At 42.6% G+C, this 15,836-nt stretch overlaps 3 protein-coding genes across 4 annotated transcripts; all 3 read right to left on the bottom strand.

Annotated features, from left to right (window-relative positions):
- Window positions 1-440: 440 nt before the first annotated feature.
- LOC6575169 lies at window positions 441-3,606 on the bottom strand. Its single transcript, XM_032728228.2, has 3 exons — window positions 3,395-3,606; window positions 1,579-1,655; window positions 441-1,514 (listed from the first exon to the last, which is right to left on the bottom strand). The coding sequence occupies exons 2-3, from the start codon at window positions 1,619-1,621 to the stop codon at window positions 544-546; spliced, it is 1,014 nt and encodes a 337-aa protein (XP_032584119.2). The 5' UTR covers window positions 1,622-1,655; window positions 3,395-3,606; the 3' UTR covers window positions 441-543.
- Window positions 3,607-4,682: 1,076 nt separating this feature from the next.
- Window positions 4,683-6,233, bottom strand: LOC6575168 (26S proteasome regulatory subunit 8). 2 transcript variants are annotated; one of them, XM_044008050.1, is made up of 3 exons: window positions 6,052-6,233; window positions 5,842-6,014; window positions 4,683-5,775 (listed from the first exon to the last, which is right to left on the bottom strand). In XM_044008050.1, exons 2-3 carry the CDS (start codon window positions 5,999-6,001, stop codon window positions 4,721-4,723), a joined length of 1,215 nt encoding a protein of 404 aa, XP_043863985.1. In that variant the 5' UTR covers window positions 6,002-6,014; window positions 6,052-6,233; the 3' UTR covers window positions 4,683-4,720. The 2 variants fall into 2 exon arrangements, with proteins under 2 accessions (XP_043863985.1, XP_002001184.1); XM_002001148.4 differs by having other exon boundaries at window positions 5,842-6,011; window positions 6,074-6,233.
- A 710-nt stretch (window positions 6,234-6,943) lies between these two features.
- LOC6575167 (sodium-independent sulfate anion transporter) lies at window positions 6,944-10,085 on the bottom strand. Its single transcript, XM_002001147.4, has 4 exons — window positions 8,559-10,085; window positions 8,132-8,434; window positions 7,916-8,061; window positions 6,944-7,810 (listed from the first exon to the last, which is right to left on the bottom strand). The coding sequence occupies exons 1-4, from the start codon at window positions 9,673-9,675 to the stop codon at window positions 7,481-7,483; spliced, it is 1,896 nt and encodes a 631-aa protein (XP_002001183.1). The 5' UTR covers window positions 9,676-10,085; the 3' UTR covers window positions 6,944-7,480.
- Between the last annotated feature and the right edge of the window lie 5,751 nt (window positions 10,086-15,836).

Raw genomic sequence — 15,836 nt, 5'->3', positions numbered from 1 at the left:
ATCGATGTAAACTTTAAAGCTATATCTAAAGCCAATTAGTAATTTAGCGAAAACTTAAAGCTTTTAGGGTATTATGAATTACCGCACTTAAGAAGAGCTTGGTGAAAGCTGTAAGTGAGATAAACTGAATTTCCGGAGATATATAATCATTAAGATATTCATATAAAATAGAATGAAGTGATTTACACACACTAACCATCAGATCAGCTCGAGCTTTGCATAACTGCAATCAGCTGAAAGCTCAAATGTCATATGATTTATCATGTGTATGTTCTATTCGCTAAATGAATATCAACAAAGAACACTCAAGTCATATAAAATCTTTCCACAAAAAGACGATAATTCTTACCCCAAAAGATACCGCTATTACAGCTCGTATATTCGTGAGCCTCCACACATGGTTCAACTCCATAAAATAGGTCTTCAAAAAGCACATGACATAACCTAGAAAAAGTGATCGCTGCTTTTATTAAGTAACTCTTCGGACTCCGCACAAAGACAATAAATATTTAAGTGCAACTTAAGCTAAGTGGAAAACAACCGTTAGGCGGCCTGCTGGGGGCGTGTCCTATGACCGCTCGAGCTTGCCGACTGCTCCGCATTGCGATCGCTTTTGTCATGCAGATGAACCGCTTCGCTGAGCTCGACATTAGCGTGCAGCGCCGCATCGTTGGCATTGAGCTGCGCCTCCTGGGCGGAGAGGGTCGCCTTCTCGGCCGCCTCGCGTGTCTCCTCGTAGTCCAAGCGTGCTGCATAGGCCTGCGACTCGGTCTGCTCCAGCTTGCCCTTGGCCTGGGCCACCATGTCGATCTGTGAGGACAGCTCGGCAGCTGCTTCAGCGGCGGCTTTCTGCGCCAGCTCCGAGGCGGCTTGGGCATTGTTGAGTGCTGCGGTCAGAACGCTCACGTGATTGATGGCCTGCTGGGCGGCATACTGGGCGGCCTTGGCGGAGCGCTTGGCCTGCTGCAGCTGGGTCAACTCTCGCTCCACAGACTTGTGCGCCTCGACGCTCTGCTCCTCCAGGCGGTGCAGCAGCACCTCCTTGCCCTTGAGCACGGCCACAGCGGTGCCCGCTGCCTGAGCAGCGGCCTGGGCCAATGTGCTCTTGGCCACATATGAGGCCTGCTTGCCGGCCGCATTCTGGCTGGCCACGGCCGAGATAGCCTGATCCGCCGAGCCCTTGGCAATGCTGCGCAGCCCATTGTCCACCAGATAGCCGCCACTGCTGCCGGCATGACTGCTGCTATGGCTGCTATGGCTGCTGTGCGACGCATAGTCGGAGCTCTCATAGTGCGGACTCTCGTAATGCGGACTCTCGTACTGCGGATGAGTCGGCGCCGCAAACTCATCGTGGTTGATGGCCTCGAAGCTGTACGGCGGCAGCTCGTGCTCCACGGTCACAGTGTGCGTGGATGCCGAGCTCTTCTGCGGCGCCGGCGGCGGTGGCGGCGGCACATTCAGATGGTAATGAGCATCCTTGCGCTTCACCTTGCGTCCAAATGCTGGCACCTCACCTGGTTAGCCGGAAGCAGAGTTAAGCAGCTGCACTTGTATGGAAAGTCTATGGCCACAACTTACCGAACAGCAGCAGCAACAACAACAAATGCAGCATCAGTGACATCTTGGGGCTTTTCAGTTTATGCAACGTGTTTCAGCTGTGAATATACATATGTGAAACAAAAGTCTTTACATAAGCGCATGGCAGACAGGAAGCTGTGGGTGCTGCAGGTGGGCGCTTGTTCCTGTGGCTCATTGTGGCTGAGGACAAAGAGTGTGTACACAGAGATTGCCTCAAGGTGAGTCTCAAACATTTCCTAACCACTGCAACCGGTTCAGCCAACGGCAAACTGTGAATTTATTGGCGGTCTTAGCCTTTGCAAAAACGAATGTCAGCTAGTGAAGATAAGCCTTTGATTTAAACACAATGCCCAACGTGGCGACGTCGCTGCGAGGTTCAGTCACGAAAAAAATTAGAGTTTCATAACACCTTTTGCTAGCCTTGAAATCAAAATTTACATCTTGCCAATTGATTTCGCGGATGTGAGTTGGGCTAGGTAAAGTGTTTATTGGGGGTATTATTACTGGTTACTATAATTATTATTGTTAGTAATATTTGCACTATCTATATCAGCTAGCAGTAAAAATACAATATATATATGTAAAGCGATTTCAAATCGTAACATCTCTGATTTTTCGAGGCAGTAGAAATTTTAGAAACGCGGAAATTACATGAAAAAATATTTGTTTTAGTGTTCTAATAATAAGCAAAACCATTAAAACTTTACGATGATATAACATACTTATGAAGCATAATTGAGCTCTCTGGAGGTTAAATCATCCGCTTATGTTAAACTATTTTTATAGCAGATCGCAAATAAAACATAAATTAAATAAAAAAGAAATATTATTACTATAATATTTCTTAATTATATTTAATAATTTAATAGCTCATAATACTCAAGATTGGCAATGACTATCTAGAAGATAAATGAGCATTTTTTATCCAAGTACATACCAGAATGTTGGTATATATACATACATATATCCAATACAAACCAATTTATGGATATGATCATAGCCTGATCTATGGCAGCTTTCTGTACATTATAAAAACAACAAATTATACCAGACATTTATTCCAGTATATTAGGTTTAGAGAGCTTAGATTTGAATCGATTGTTCGCAATATAATTTAGTGTAGCATTTTACAAAAATACAGTTAACAACTTTTGGTCCTGGTTCCTAGATAGAAATTGTTTAGAAACTGTTGAAGTTTTTGGTTACTAAAGGATAAAGAAGATCTATTTATGCTATGGAAGAAGCGTCGAGCATAGTAGAAGCTCAAAAGTCAAACTTATATACCATCAGTCTCATATGTATACAGCTTTGAATGAAAGAACAGCACATCAGCAGTTTTATCTACAATCTAAACAGTTAATTGGCTCAGCCAAAACTCCCTCTGCCTGCAAGTAAAATCTAACATAAAATCATAAATTCTCATTTTTAAGTGGTATAAAAAGGTTGAACCTATGGCCTTAATATTGCCTTCGATATTCGATATTCACAGCTGATATTACGCACAAGAAATTAACAAACAGTTAACTGTTGCCATAGAATAATCTGGAAGCCAACTCCACTTGAGCTTTGTCTTTTATGCAATCAGAGAAATTGTAGAATGCCATTTTGGCTACTAAAGTGTGTCAGTCAGCTCTGGCAGCGATTGGGAGAGCAGAACCAGTTTACTTTTAAGGCGAGCACCGCCTCAACCACCTTGCAGCACACACTCACACACTCAGATAACTGGACGGTGGCAAGATTTGAAAACACAGTAATCACTCAAGTTGACAGATAGCCACAATCTGCAGTGGCTCGTTGCCCTGCTGCCGACACTTACACGACTGCGGCTACGTGCGCGTTAACCGAGGAGGACGTCCTGCGTGGAGCACAGGCGAAACGTATCTAATGCGCGGTCAGCGATTGAAGGCCAGCAGTTGTTGTGGCTGCGAGTCGAATAAGGCGGGCTCGGTGGAAAGCGCTTTTACTTTCGTGTGGCATGCAACGGAAATGCTTGTAAATCCGGTAAGCAAACGTTGTCAATTGGCAGCGAGCGCCTGGATGCGGCTGCCATTTATAAGCCAAGTGGTTTGCCGAATCGGTTGGGGGAATTGGGCGCGTCTCCTCCAGCACCGCAGCGACCCGCTCGAGTCGTGCACAATGAAAGTGCAAACCCGTTGAACGTTTACTTTATGAGTTTGCAATGCAACGCAAATTGCTCCGCTTTGTAAGCGAAAAACAACAACAGCAGTAGCAACTGCAACAACAACAACTGCAACTGCAAGTGCAGCTGCAACAATAACAATATGGCCGGGTCATTGCTTTCTTGCTGGACCATTGGGTAATTTTGAAGCTGCTTGCGTGATGATGCCAGCGCATTCCTTAATTGCTTTGCGACGTTTTAAACGCCAGCCCCAAACTCCACATTAAAGATGACAATTGCCAGATATTACCCCACAGACGAGGAAATGGCTCAGGCTCCAAAATTAAGCATATCAGCATATTCATGTATATATTGCCTTTTTTTTATTTCAATGCCAGGCATTTGCTTTACGTAAACAAAGAAATTAGAGAGCGGCTTGGATGATAAACAGCAATGGCATAAATAAATAAATTTCGAGACTGATAGAGATTGAGAGATTAGAGTGAAATGTAATGGAAGCGAGTAAATTAGAGGTTGAATATGAAAATAAATAAAGCTTATTTAATGAATCACAACAGATCGAGTTATATATACAGCCCAACACATAGGCATCTAAATGAATTTGTTGGATTAATACTCCATTATCATTTTACAAAATAGATAAAATATAAGTAGAAATAAGACATAGATAATAATAGAATAATTATCAGACATATAGTAATATTTAAATTTTTACTATCATGCTAGACTGACTATACAAATTTGAGTTAAAGTAAAATTTTTAATAATAATTTATAATAATATAATTTATTTACAATATAATTGTAAATATAGCTGCACAGTTTTCTTATATATAAAAATAAGATTTTTTAATTGGACTTAAATTAAGAACTTAAATAAATCGCTGAGGATATAAATACTTATAGAAAAGCTTTCCTGCGGTTGTTTGTAAAACTATTGCTTAGAAAAAAAGAAAGACAAAAAATAAATCTTTATAATGATGCGAATTGATTTAATCGAAAATTATTTCCAGAACTTCTTCATGGACATATTGCGTTCAGAGTCCTTTTGCATCACCTTGGAGACGGCCATCTCGAAGTCCTCCTGGGTGACGTGGACACGGCGCTCGCGCAGCGCATACATGCCCGCCTCGGTGCAGACGCCCTTGACCTCGGCGCCGGATGCACCTGGCATCAGTTCGGCAATCTTGCGCAGATTGATGCCGCGTGTCAGATTCATTTTGCGCGAGTGGATGTGTAGGATGTCGACGCGTGCCTCCTCGCTGGGTGGCGGAAACTCAATTTTACGATCGATGCGACCGGGGCGGAGCAGTGCCTGGTCGAGCACATCGATGCGATTGGTGGCCATGATCACCTTGATGTTCTTGGATGCCTCAAAGCCGTCCAGCTGGTTGAGCAGCTCCAGCATTGTGCGCTGCACCTCCGAGTCGGCGCCTCTGCCCGACTCCAGACGCGCCGAGCCAATGGAATCGATCTCGTCCATGAATATGATTGATGGCGCATGCTCTCGAGCCATGACAAACAGCTCGCGCACCATGCGTGAGCCCTCACCAATGTATTTCTGCACCAGCTCCGACCCGGAGACGCGTATGAATGTGCATTCCGTGTGATGAGCGACCGCGCGAGCCAGCAAGGTTTTGCCGGTGCCAGGTGGTCCATAGAGCAGCACACCCTTGGGCTGGGCAATGCCCAGGGCATCGAAGAGCTCGGGATGCTTGATGGGCAGCTCGATCACCTCCTTAATCTCGGTAATTTGCTTGGAGAGGCCACCCACCATCTCGTAGGTGGAGTCCGGCACCTTTTCGACCAACATCAATGAGACAAGTGGATCCACCTTGCTCGGCAAAATCTTGTGAAGAGTGTAGCTATCATGTCGGAGTGCCACACGGCTATTGGTAGTCACATCATTGATGTCGATATTCTTCTCCACATCGACTACGTATTTGCCATCGTGATGCACCTTGACCAAGACCTTCTTCTTGTCTATGGGCTTTACCACCTCGCCCACATAGCTACCCTGCTCCTGCAACAGCTGCAGCTCCTCGCGCAGCATACGCACTGCAGCAGCAGTGTAAATTTTGGTAGTGGAAAATTTGCTGTTATGGCTCGTTTAATATTGCTTACCTTTCGAGTTGAGCTCATTGCGCTGGGCTTCCAGGCGCAGCAGATTGCGCTGCTTCTCCGAAACAATGAACTGCAACTCGGCAATTTTTTGCTCAAAGAACGAGCTGAGGCCGGTGCCCTCTTTGTCGTTAGGATTCTTAGGCTCTCCGGTTCCACCCATTTTCAACTGACTGGCCGTGTATTAATGAATCGTATTAACCATATATCTTGCTGGTCTCCTAGAGGTACTCACCGTAGCGAATGAGATAAAAAGGGATTTATTTGTTTTAATTTTTTTAAATAAAAATAATCTGTAGACGAGCCAACTATTTTCACATTCAGACTTTAAAATTTTTTGTTTATATGAGATGGCAGTTTTAAATTACAGTGCTGTAAAACGTGTGCTCTATCTGATTCATTTTCTGTCAAAATTTGTGCTAAAAATGCCTACTTTTGAGTAAGGTATTTTCATTTTCTCACATGAATAGGAAATACTAAAAATAAGGTAATATTTGAAAAAGGTGGTATTTTTTAGTGCTTTCGCCTGCCAGTTGGCAAATAATCGTGTTAATATAAATATGAAATCGAAGTTGATGATTGCATTGAAAATGAGTGAGCTGCATACTTGGCTCAGCTGGGAATTTATGGAGTTGCCCCAAAGTATGCTATATTTATTGTTGCCAAAGCAACTTAAATGTGCAATTACAAAGGGCCGTTACAGTTCAGATTGATATTGGCAGCGATTTAATTGATTCAGAAATATTTAGCATGTTTTAATAAGACCCGAGCGCATGCTCGACTGGTTCTAGACTTGCTTTGACTTTAATGATGCAACAGTTGGAAAATATTTCAGAATTTGTGTAATTGCTTTCACGTATATAAATGTGGGTAAGTATATATAATATATACGGTACGTGTGTTTTATCTGATTGAAAATAATGTACCGCCTTGAATTTTTTTTTGCGAATCGCCTATAAATTTTCAGTTCAGTGAATCTATGGGAAATCACGTCGCGTCAATTATTATTGGGAAAGTCTTAAATCTGTGCCAATTTTTGATTAGATATTAAAGTTTCTGTTTAAATGCCGCCACAGCAACGACAAGCGAAACAAAAACATTAAACTGAGCGCATAATTTTTATAGCCTTTTTATTTAAGTACTAGTCAGCAGTTAATGCTTTTTATTTATGTATATATATTTATAATAGTTATATAAATTTATAATACTATGCGTAGCAATCTGATAGACAACAATGAGGTGCAAAGTTATTTTGATCAGCATTTGGCCAAATATGAAATCAAATCATTCACCAACGAATAAATAATGGAAGATTGCTTCAACTTAAATGCTAATTAAATTTACGGAAAATAATATTTGACTATTTGGCTGGACTGTTTTGCTGTTGTAGTTGTTGTCGTTGTTGTCGTCGTTGTTGGTGGTAATGATCGTTGGTAACGTTGCGTGGGCTTCTTTCGATCTTTTCATTTTAGTTTGAATGTTTGCTTTTTGTTTTCTTTGAATGAAACTAGTCGCTGGCCTCGCCAAACCATTCAAATTGATCTAGCTGAGTTTTGAGCGAGTGTTTAGGTATATGTGTGTTTGTGTGTGTGTGTGTTGAAATAAATAAAAGAGACTTAAATTAATCTATCATTAAACGAGGTTAGGTCGTCTTGTCGCCCAGCTTGGCATGCAGCTGGCTAATATCGTATATAGCCACCAGATCTTTGTTGAGGCCCTCGAATACCTGCGCCACACGCGGCTGCAGATTGTAAAAGAACAGCGGCTGCTGGCGCTGTGCGAAATCCATGACCATCGTCGATATCACCTTCGCAGCCGTAAAGTCCGCTCCATAAATGTGCGTGCAGTCGATGACGACGGGCAGCGTCGACTTGACGCCCTGCTTATTGATCACTTTGCGCACAAACTCCATCGAGGGAAAGATGAGGCAGCGATCCGGCGTGAGCATCAAATAACGCTGACCATTCGGCGTCTGCAGATGAGAGAGAGAGAGAGAGAGAGAGAGAGCGCGCGTTAGTTAGAGCTGAGCAGGAGCAGGAGCAACAGCAGGAGTAGGGTATCAAATTTGGCTACTTACGCTGAGTGTTTCGATGCGCAGCTTGGGTCGTGCCGCTTGGTATAGAATGAAGATCACATTAATGCCAATGCCCACCAGAATGCCCAGCTGCAGCGGCATGACCAGGCAGGCAAAGAATGCGCCCAGGCCGGGTATCAAATCCGTTTCTGTGAAGAGGAAGAATAAAGTCAATCAGTCAATCTGCCTCTCTCTCTCTCTCTCTCTCGCTTTACTCACTCTTGCTGTGCCACATGGGCTTGATGACACGATACTGGACCATGAAGAGCACTGCGGCAATGATGATGGCCGCGAGGGCCGCCTTGGGTATGTAGTAGAAGCAGGGCGTGAGGTAGAGCAGCGCAATGATGACGATGACGCTCGTATACAAATTGGATAACTGCGTGCGCACGCCACTCGCATTCAGAATGGCGCCGCGTGCCACGCCACCATTGCTGCGCAGGCCCTGCACGAAGGAGTTGGCCACATTGCAAATGCCGGAGGCAATCAGCTCTTGGGTAGCATCCGTTGGCTTGCCATCGGCTGTGAGTGGAAATTTACAGATTATCAATATCAATATTATGATCATTATTATTGTTATATAAGTAGTGAGCTGTTTCGGGTTTTATCGAGCCATCAAGTGTGAAGTGAAATCCCATCGACTTACCAAAGGCCTGCACCACGGCCATTGTCTCCAGCAGGGCAATCATGGGCACCACTATGAGGCCGGAGCCCAGTGTGCCGACCATATCCCAGAAGGTTTGCGCCTCCTGCAGCACCTCCCCCGTCGTCTCGTTGACCACCGCGTCCATGTGGAAGGGCGGCGACTGGAACTGGGGCAGTCCTTTGGGCACAAAGCCAACGGTGCGCACCAGCTGCTCGTTGCCGCTGATGGACAGCCAGTAGCCCAGCGCGGCGGTGGCACAGACCAGCAGCGCATTGCGCGCCGTGCCCACCGTCCAGAAGATGCCCGTGAGGAGCTGCTGGCAGGTGGACTTGCCCTGCTTGGGTCCCACGCTGCAGCTGGCCAGGGCGCGCAGGCTGAGCAGGAGAACGATGCAGGTGATGCCCAGTCCGAAGTCCGGCCAGCTGATGTTCTGTATGTCGTTGATGATGCTGATCCACACCTGGAGGAAGGTGTTGCCGCTGGTGCGTATGCCCAGCAGGTCCTTCATCTGTGAGCTGAAGATGATCAGCGAGACGGCGCTGGTAAATCCGGCGCCCACCGGCCCCGACACAAAGTCAATGAGGAAGCCCAGCCGGAAGATGCCCATCAGTATCTCGATGAGGCCGGTGAGGAAGGTCAGCAGCGTGGCCATCTGCCAGCTGCCGCCGGCTATTTGGAACGAGAGCAGCGCCGAAATGGCCGTCGGCCCAATGGGCACATCCTTGCTGGAGCCAATGAAGATGTAAATGAAGCAGCCCAGAAAGCACGCGTACAGTCCATACTGCAGATCGAGTCCGGCTATGCCGGCGTAGGCCAGAGCCTGCGGTATCACAGTCAGGGCCACCGAGATGCCGGCCACAATGTCGCCGAAGATGTAGTCCTTTTTGTACTGCGGCAGCCAGACGAGTATGGGGAAGCGTTTCTCCAGCGTCTTGCGGCGAAAGATGTTCGCCCAGGTGCTGCGGCAGCAGTCCTTCCAGCCGGACATCACCGGCTCCTCCTCCTGCTGGACGATGCAGTCGCGCGATGTGTGGTACAGCGTATTCGTGGGTATGTCCACCGACACATCAGCGCCATTAAAGGCGCCGTTCACATGGCCCGTATCTTTGGCAGTCATCTCAAATGACGTTGACACTCACACACACACACACACGCACACACGCGCACTCAGACAGCTCTATATGTAGTACTCTGCACTTATGTGGCGCTCAAAGCTCACGTCTTTTGGTCTTTAGTTGTTGCGCTTTTTGTATCTCTCCAATTTGCTTTTATCAGCGTTGCCTTTGGCTTCATCTACGGCTTCATCTCACTGTCACAGTCGCGAGTCACAATCACAGTCGCAGTCTCTTCACTTCACTTCAATTTACTTAATTTCAGTTCAGTTCAGCGCATACCGCGGCGTCAAAGCAAAACTATATCCAAAAGCCAAATCCAAACTATTCGCGACCGCGTCGAATGCGGGAATGAAATGAATTCGAGATCGGGCCAGAAGCAGAGGTAAAAACAGCAGCAGCAGCAGAAGCAGAAGCAGAAGCAGCGCTCAACTGTAGCCGAATGGCTGGGAACTGATTATAAATAGGTGCGCGTCGCGAATGGCAATCCGCTCGTGTCACCCGGCAAACGCCGCCCAGCAGCAGCAGAGACAGCAGCTGAGGCAGCAGAGGCAGCAGAGGCAGCCCCCGGTGTTCGAGACTCAGCGCCGGCTTTCGTTAGAGCAACACGAAAATATAAATATAAACAAAACCGGCTTGCGTCTGTGAGCTCTGGGTGTCTCGGGTATCGTGTAACACATCTAGCAAAACCAAAAGAAATGTTAATTGTGCAGCCTCTTCTTGGCCTTAGCCAGCGCATGGGGTTCCCAATAGCAGCAGCAGCAGCAGCAGCAGCAGCAGCGACAGCGACAGCAGCAGCAGGTTAGCTTATACTGCTTGCACTTTTAGGGAAATTCAGGCTTTTCAAGTTTCTTAGTTGCACGTGCTAAAAGCAATTACAACAACAACAACAAGCATTAAAACCACAATGCAAATCTTATTGCATATATTTTATTCCGCTCACATTGAAAGCGAATTTCACACCAGTCACATGACTCGCCCGTGGACTGCGCTTCATTCCCCACATAATTAAATAAAGAAATGCAATAAAATAAACTAATAATAATCAGCTTTCATATTGAACTTTTGGCATTCTTTAAATGTTTATTAATCCAATTCGCCTGGCATCAACATGAGTCTGGAATTTTCGCCTAGAATCACAGTTAATTTCTCGAATTGCTAGATTTTAGCCAAAGCCTAAGCAATTCGAGCCATAAGAAATTCCTTTTGCTGCTCAAAAGATTCCGCTGTCTGAAGTAAATAAATAAAATTTTTTATACGGCATGGGAATATTTGTATTGAAATTTAATTTGCTGAATAGCTGTTTATTTTCGGTGGATCACCAAAATGCAAAGCAAACAAACCTTTTTCGCTTACATACATATGTACATACATATATGTATATAAAAGGGGATACTTGCAGTTAAATTCCATTCCGTTGGCAGTTTGTATTTTCAGAGTGCCCTAAATAGCCCAATTAAAATACCACTTGAGAGCTTTTACAGCACTGGATAAGTGCGACTATCGCAAGGGGAAATTAATCAGCAGCAAAGACGGCCACGACGTTATAAACAAATAAAATCATAAAAAAAAACAATGCAATCGTAAATAAATCAGCTTTGAAGTACGTGCACAATAAATCAGTTATGAATATGGGCTTAGATAAAGGCAATTTGAGTTTAGAAAAATTAATCAGAATTCGCTTAATATACATACATACATATGTACATTTATATATGTATATTAAAATCTAACCCTGTCTATCAGCAGCGCCAGGAAGTGAATTTAATTTAGTTTTCATATTTGAATAATCAGCTATTTAAAGATTTTTACTTGCTCCGAATGTTGATGTTTGCGGAGCGTTAACTTCAGTCTTCCGTATTTCACTGAATTTGGTTGATTTCATTTGAATGTCAAGATTTATCAGTTTGCAGAATTCGAGACCTGTGCTTATATAGAAACTGGAATGCGGGGGTTTATCCATGTTTTTTTTTTTTTTTTTTTTTTCTTCAATGCTAAACTACATTACTTATGCAGTTCTTGGATTGTGTGTGCTGTGCATAAAACTGACCAGGGGAAAATGTTGGCAAGAATTTTTCTACGAACTTTGACTTCATTATAATAATATAATTATTGATGGAAAAGTACGCGAAATTGTAACCTAAAATTACTTAAAATAAATAGCCCCAAGCAGGCAATCAATCATTTGTATATAGAAATAATAAATAAAACACGCAGAGACACAGACACCCACACTAACACACACACACACACACGCGAAAGCCAAAGAGAAGCTTTACAAAAACACGTGTTGAGCGCCTGATAAAAGATTTGTGCTCCAGCCAGAGATGAGAAATCTTTCCACACGAATGACAGGCACAAAACAAAAGCGTATATAAACAAACACCAAAACACTGCTGATTATATCATGGCGAATATAAAATACGCTTTTCTCTCATAATCGAGCCATATCAGGAAATTTGCAAAGTTATGGCTCAAATTTCGATACAATATGGAAATGAATCAATGCAAAAAACATCACCAATACAAATAATTAATAAATTGAGTGCTTAAGGTCGGAAGTGACCGACTGCTGGTTACCCTGTACCCAGGGACAAAACTCGAACTTCCGCTCACAAGACAACTAGAGACTCGCACCTCTGAATGCTGTGAGAAACGTCTAGAGATATTTGAATTTCGAATGTATAAATATAAACAGAGAGTCAAGACTGTAGAAGCCTCATTGATCAGCTGAGATACTGCTTTCCCTTTGGAGGCATTAGGAGAGAGATTTCTCCTGCTTCAGCAACATTAAGTTCTCTCTCTCTCTCTCTACTCTCATCCTTAAACACTCTAGGCAAAGCAACCTAGCCTTCTAGACACCCACAACCTCTCCAGGGTATGCAAAGGGAAATCTCTGTAGAACAAGCTGAACAGGTAGCGCTGTCTAATGCACAAATATTTGATTTGATAGGAAACCAGTTGAGATTTGTGTATGTCAATCAAAACGGATGCAAAACAAGAGAAATAAAACAAGTTATATAACAAACAATTTAGGCAGATTGAATGATGCGAATCATTGTTAACTGCTTCTCAAGTTATTAACCCTTATAATGGCATTGCTGAAATACTTTTTGAATACTTTCAGTTCGATCGCACAGCTTGATGATCGTACGTACATGAATATGCATCGTGCGGATCTCTAGAAAGGTGTGTTTTTTATTAACCTTATGAGTACTTCCAATCACAACCGCATTGAGTCAATTGTTAGCTCTCTATACACTATCGGAGGGCATCATGCTGTTTTTTACCCACTGTGAATCATTATGCGAATTATGAGAGCTCGTTCAATGAAGACAATTATTGCTTACGCTGTAGAAGTCGCAGAATCAGTTTGATCAGATATATCAATAAGCTGTTCTTGGAAAACTTAAGTTTATTGATATGAAACTCGTTTGTATAAAACAAATAAGTATTTATAAACAAAATATCAACAATATACATGTTGTCTGTCATGCATATAAGTAATACAAGTCATGAGCGAATCGCTCGATAAAGAAGTGTGGAATACCTTGCTTGCTTCTGAATGGCCATTGAAGATGGAAAGTGAGGAGATTATAATATTGGTTAAGTACTTATATGCAACCAGTAGCTGATGGCCTGGAAGAGTCCCTAAAGTATATACATAAATATATATATATTGGTATATTACTGTCCATCTATCTGGTCTAACATACTTGAATATCATATTATATTAGAGACTGAGTTTTATTGCTAGGTCCTTACTTTCGCTTTTCCATTAAAATATTTAAAATGTATATGAAACTCGAATTATGTAGGTTCATTTTACGCTCTTCAGCTGTTCAATTTGATGTACAGAAATATTTTTAGAATACAGAGATAAGAATGGCTCCAAAACCGGATGAGATCCATGCCTGAAGAGCACGTCAGAGCAATCAGGATATCTTCCCGCGTACTTATACTTATTCTCTGACTCACTTAAGTGAATCTCGAGCAAACTCGGCAACGACATTTAAGAGTATTGAAGCAGCGTCTGTTTATTTCTGTCTTTAGTTTTTACGTATGCGCAACTTTCATGCGGTCAAATTGCGTTGCTCATACGACACGTTGTGCGCGGGGCATATAATTTAGAGAGTGGCACAAATTATAGATATATATATACATATTGAATAACAATTAAATGTGAGTTTTTAACTGTATTCGAATTACACATTTAATTACAGTTGGCGTGCAGCTAATTGCATTTCTCATGCTTAACAGCAGGCGAAAATTGAATATAGTCAAGCGAGATTCACACCATTATTATCAGACTCTTCCTAGGATAGCGAGCGAATCGAAAGAGATTTATGGCAATAGATACGAAAATAGGGCTCGTTATATATAATAACAGATCTATTGACACACAGGGCAGAGCCTCACGACAGATTGATAAGAAGCTAGACGCTTTGTATGCGCTGCAGCTGCATATTTACGTATTGTTTATAGCGTGCACGTAATGCCGGGCAAAAGTAACTGTAACTTCGGCAAACAGGCAAACAGACAAACAAACGAACAGGCAAACAATTGTGCCAACAGTCGTCAGCTGATCAACGGCAACGATGAACATGATGAATTACGTTCAGTTGGCTCGGCGGGACAAATACAACTGTTAATTTCGCTGGCGATTAATTGCAGACTATCACCATGCAAATAAGTGACAACAACTAGGCCTACGGATTACAGATTGCGCAATACAGCCAGCAGCAGCAGCAGCAGCAGCAGCAGCAGCAGCAGCAGCAGCAGCAGTTCAAGCAGCAGCCCGTCGCTCGTGCGCAGTGGAATGCATTGAGGCATGTAAATTAGTTGTCGCGAGGCTTCACGTGACTCTCTGGCTGTCTATATAAGCATATCGGATTTATACAATTTAACACAGATTAAATAAATTCGATGGCCGCAAGTTATGCAATGCATGCATGCCATGCCATTCGGCACTTTAGAGTAACTCCAGTTTACACGCTCTACACTCCACACACTCCTCACTCCACACACTCCTCACTCCTCACTCCATGCAGTGACACCTCTTACATTATTTAAGGCCTGAAATGCATGTCAGGGTCTACGGCTTGACCAAGTTCAATGCCAGCGAAATAACTGAATATGATATATTAGCCAAAGTCGAGCTCCGACGAACTCTGAATGCTGTTCCGGTTGCCTTTGACTAACACTTCACTAAAACATATTTTATTTTATTTTTAGTTTTCGTTCGATTACGTTTCCACAAATTCAAATGAGCTTCTCAAGCAAAGCAACAACTAGGTAGAATGCTAACAGTTGTTTACGATTCTCTATACTTGCTCATGGCTTAAAATCAAACACATATTATTCAATATTTTACGGTTTGACAATTTTATTTAATTTTATATAAATAACTGCATTCCCTTGCAAAACTTAGGTCAAAATTATGGAAGTATGAATTGCTCTAATTTGACAACTCCATGAAAACCAAGCTATATTTTTTTACGTAAACATATATTTAATTTTTTTTATGATATGATATATCTCAATCATCACCAGTTATTAAAATAATCAATATTGAATTTCATATACAAATTTATATTTAATAACTCGGATGTCTATTTTCAAGAGTTCTTGAAATATTTAATAAAACTTATTTTGTATTAGATCTGTAGAATAAGTCAACAGCCCTCTGAAAAAGTATAAACAAGTATTTATTTTGAATAACAATTGTAAACTATTACGTAATGGCGTATGTATTACAGGTGGCATCGTAACTCCAGATTCGTCCCGCATTCTCATAGGCGAAGCAAACTGTTTATCTGAATGAAAGCTACTATACATTTATATAGCCTATACATTTAAAATTCTGTATATCTTATTAAAACATATTTGAAACAAAGAGAAACAAACGAACAGCAAGACAGACGTCAGTCCTATCCACATTCCAATATGCTCATTTGGCTTCATGAACGAGTTTGGCTGAACCACTGTGCATAAACTGGATATCCGCCGCTACATACATATATACAAACATACATATGTTAGCCATGGTGTATGTATTGTAGCTGCAACTCATTGATAAATGAGTGCAGCATTTGCCAATTAGATGATTTCCTTAACAAGTTTGCGACAAATTAAGATTTGGGTTCGTTGAACCGTTGAACCGATG

The sequence above is a fragment of the Drosophila mojavensis genome, unplaced genomic scaffold (assembly GCF_018153725.1).
Source record: "Drosophila mojavensis isolate 15081-1352.22 unplaced genomic scaffold, ASM1815372v1 contig_231, whole genome shotgun sequence".
Lineage (NCBI taxonomy): Eukaryota > Metazoa > Arthropoda > Insecta > Diptera > Drosophilidae > Drosophila > Drosophila mojavensis.
The sequence above is the reverse complement of the archived record's forward strand: the minus strand, read 5'-3'. Positions and strand labels throughout refer to the sequence as shown.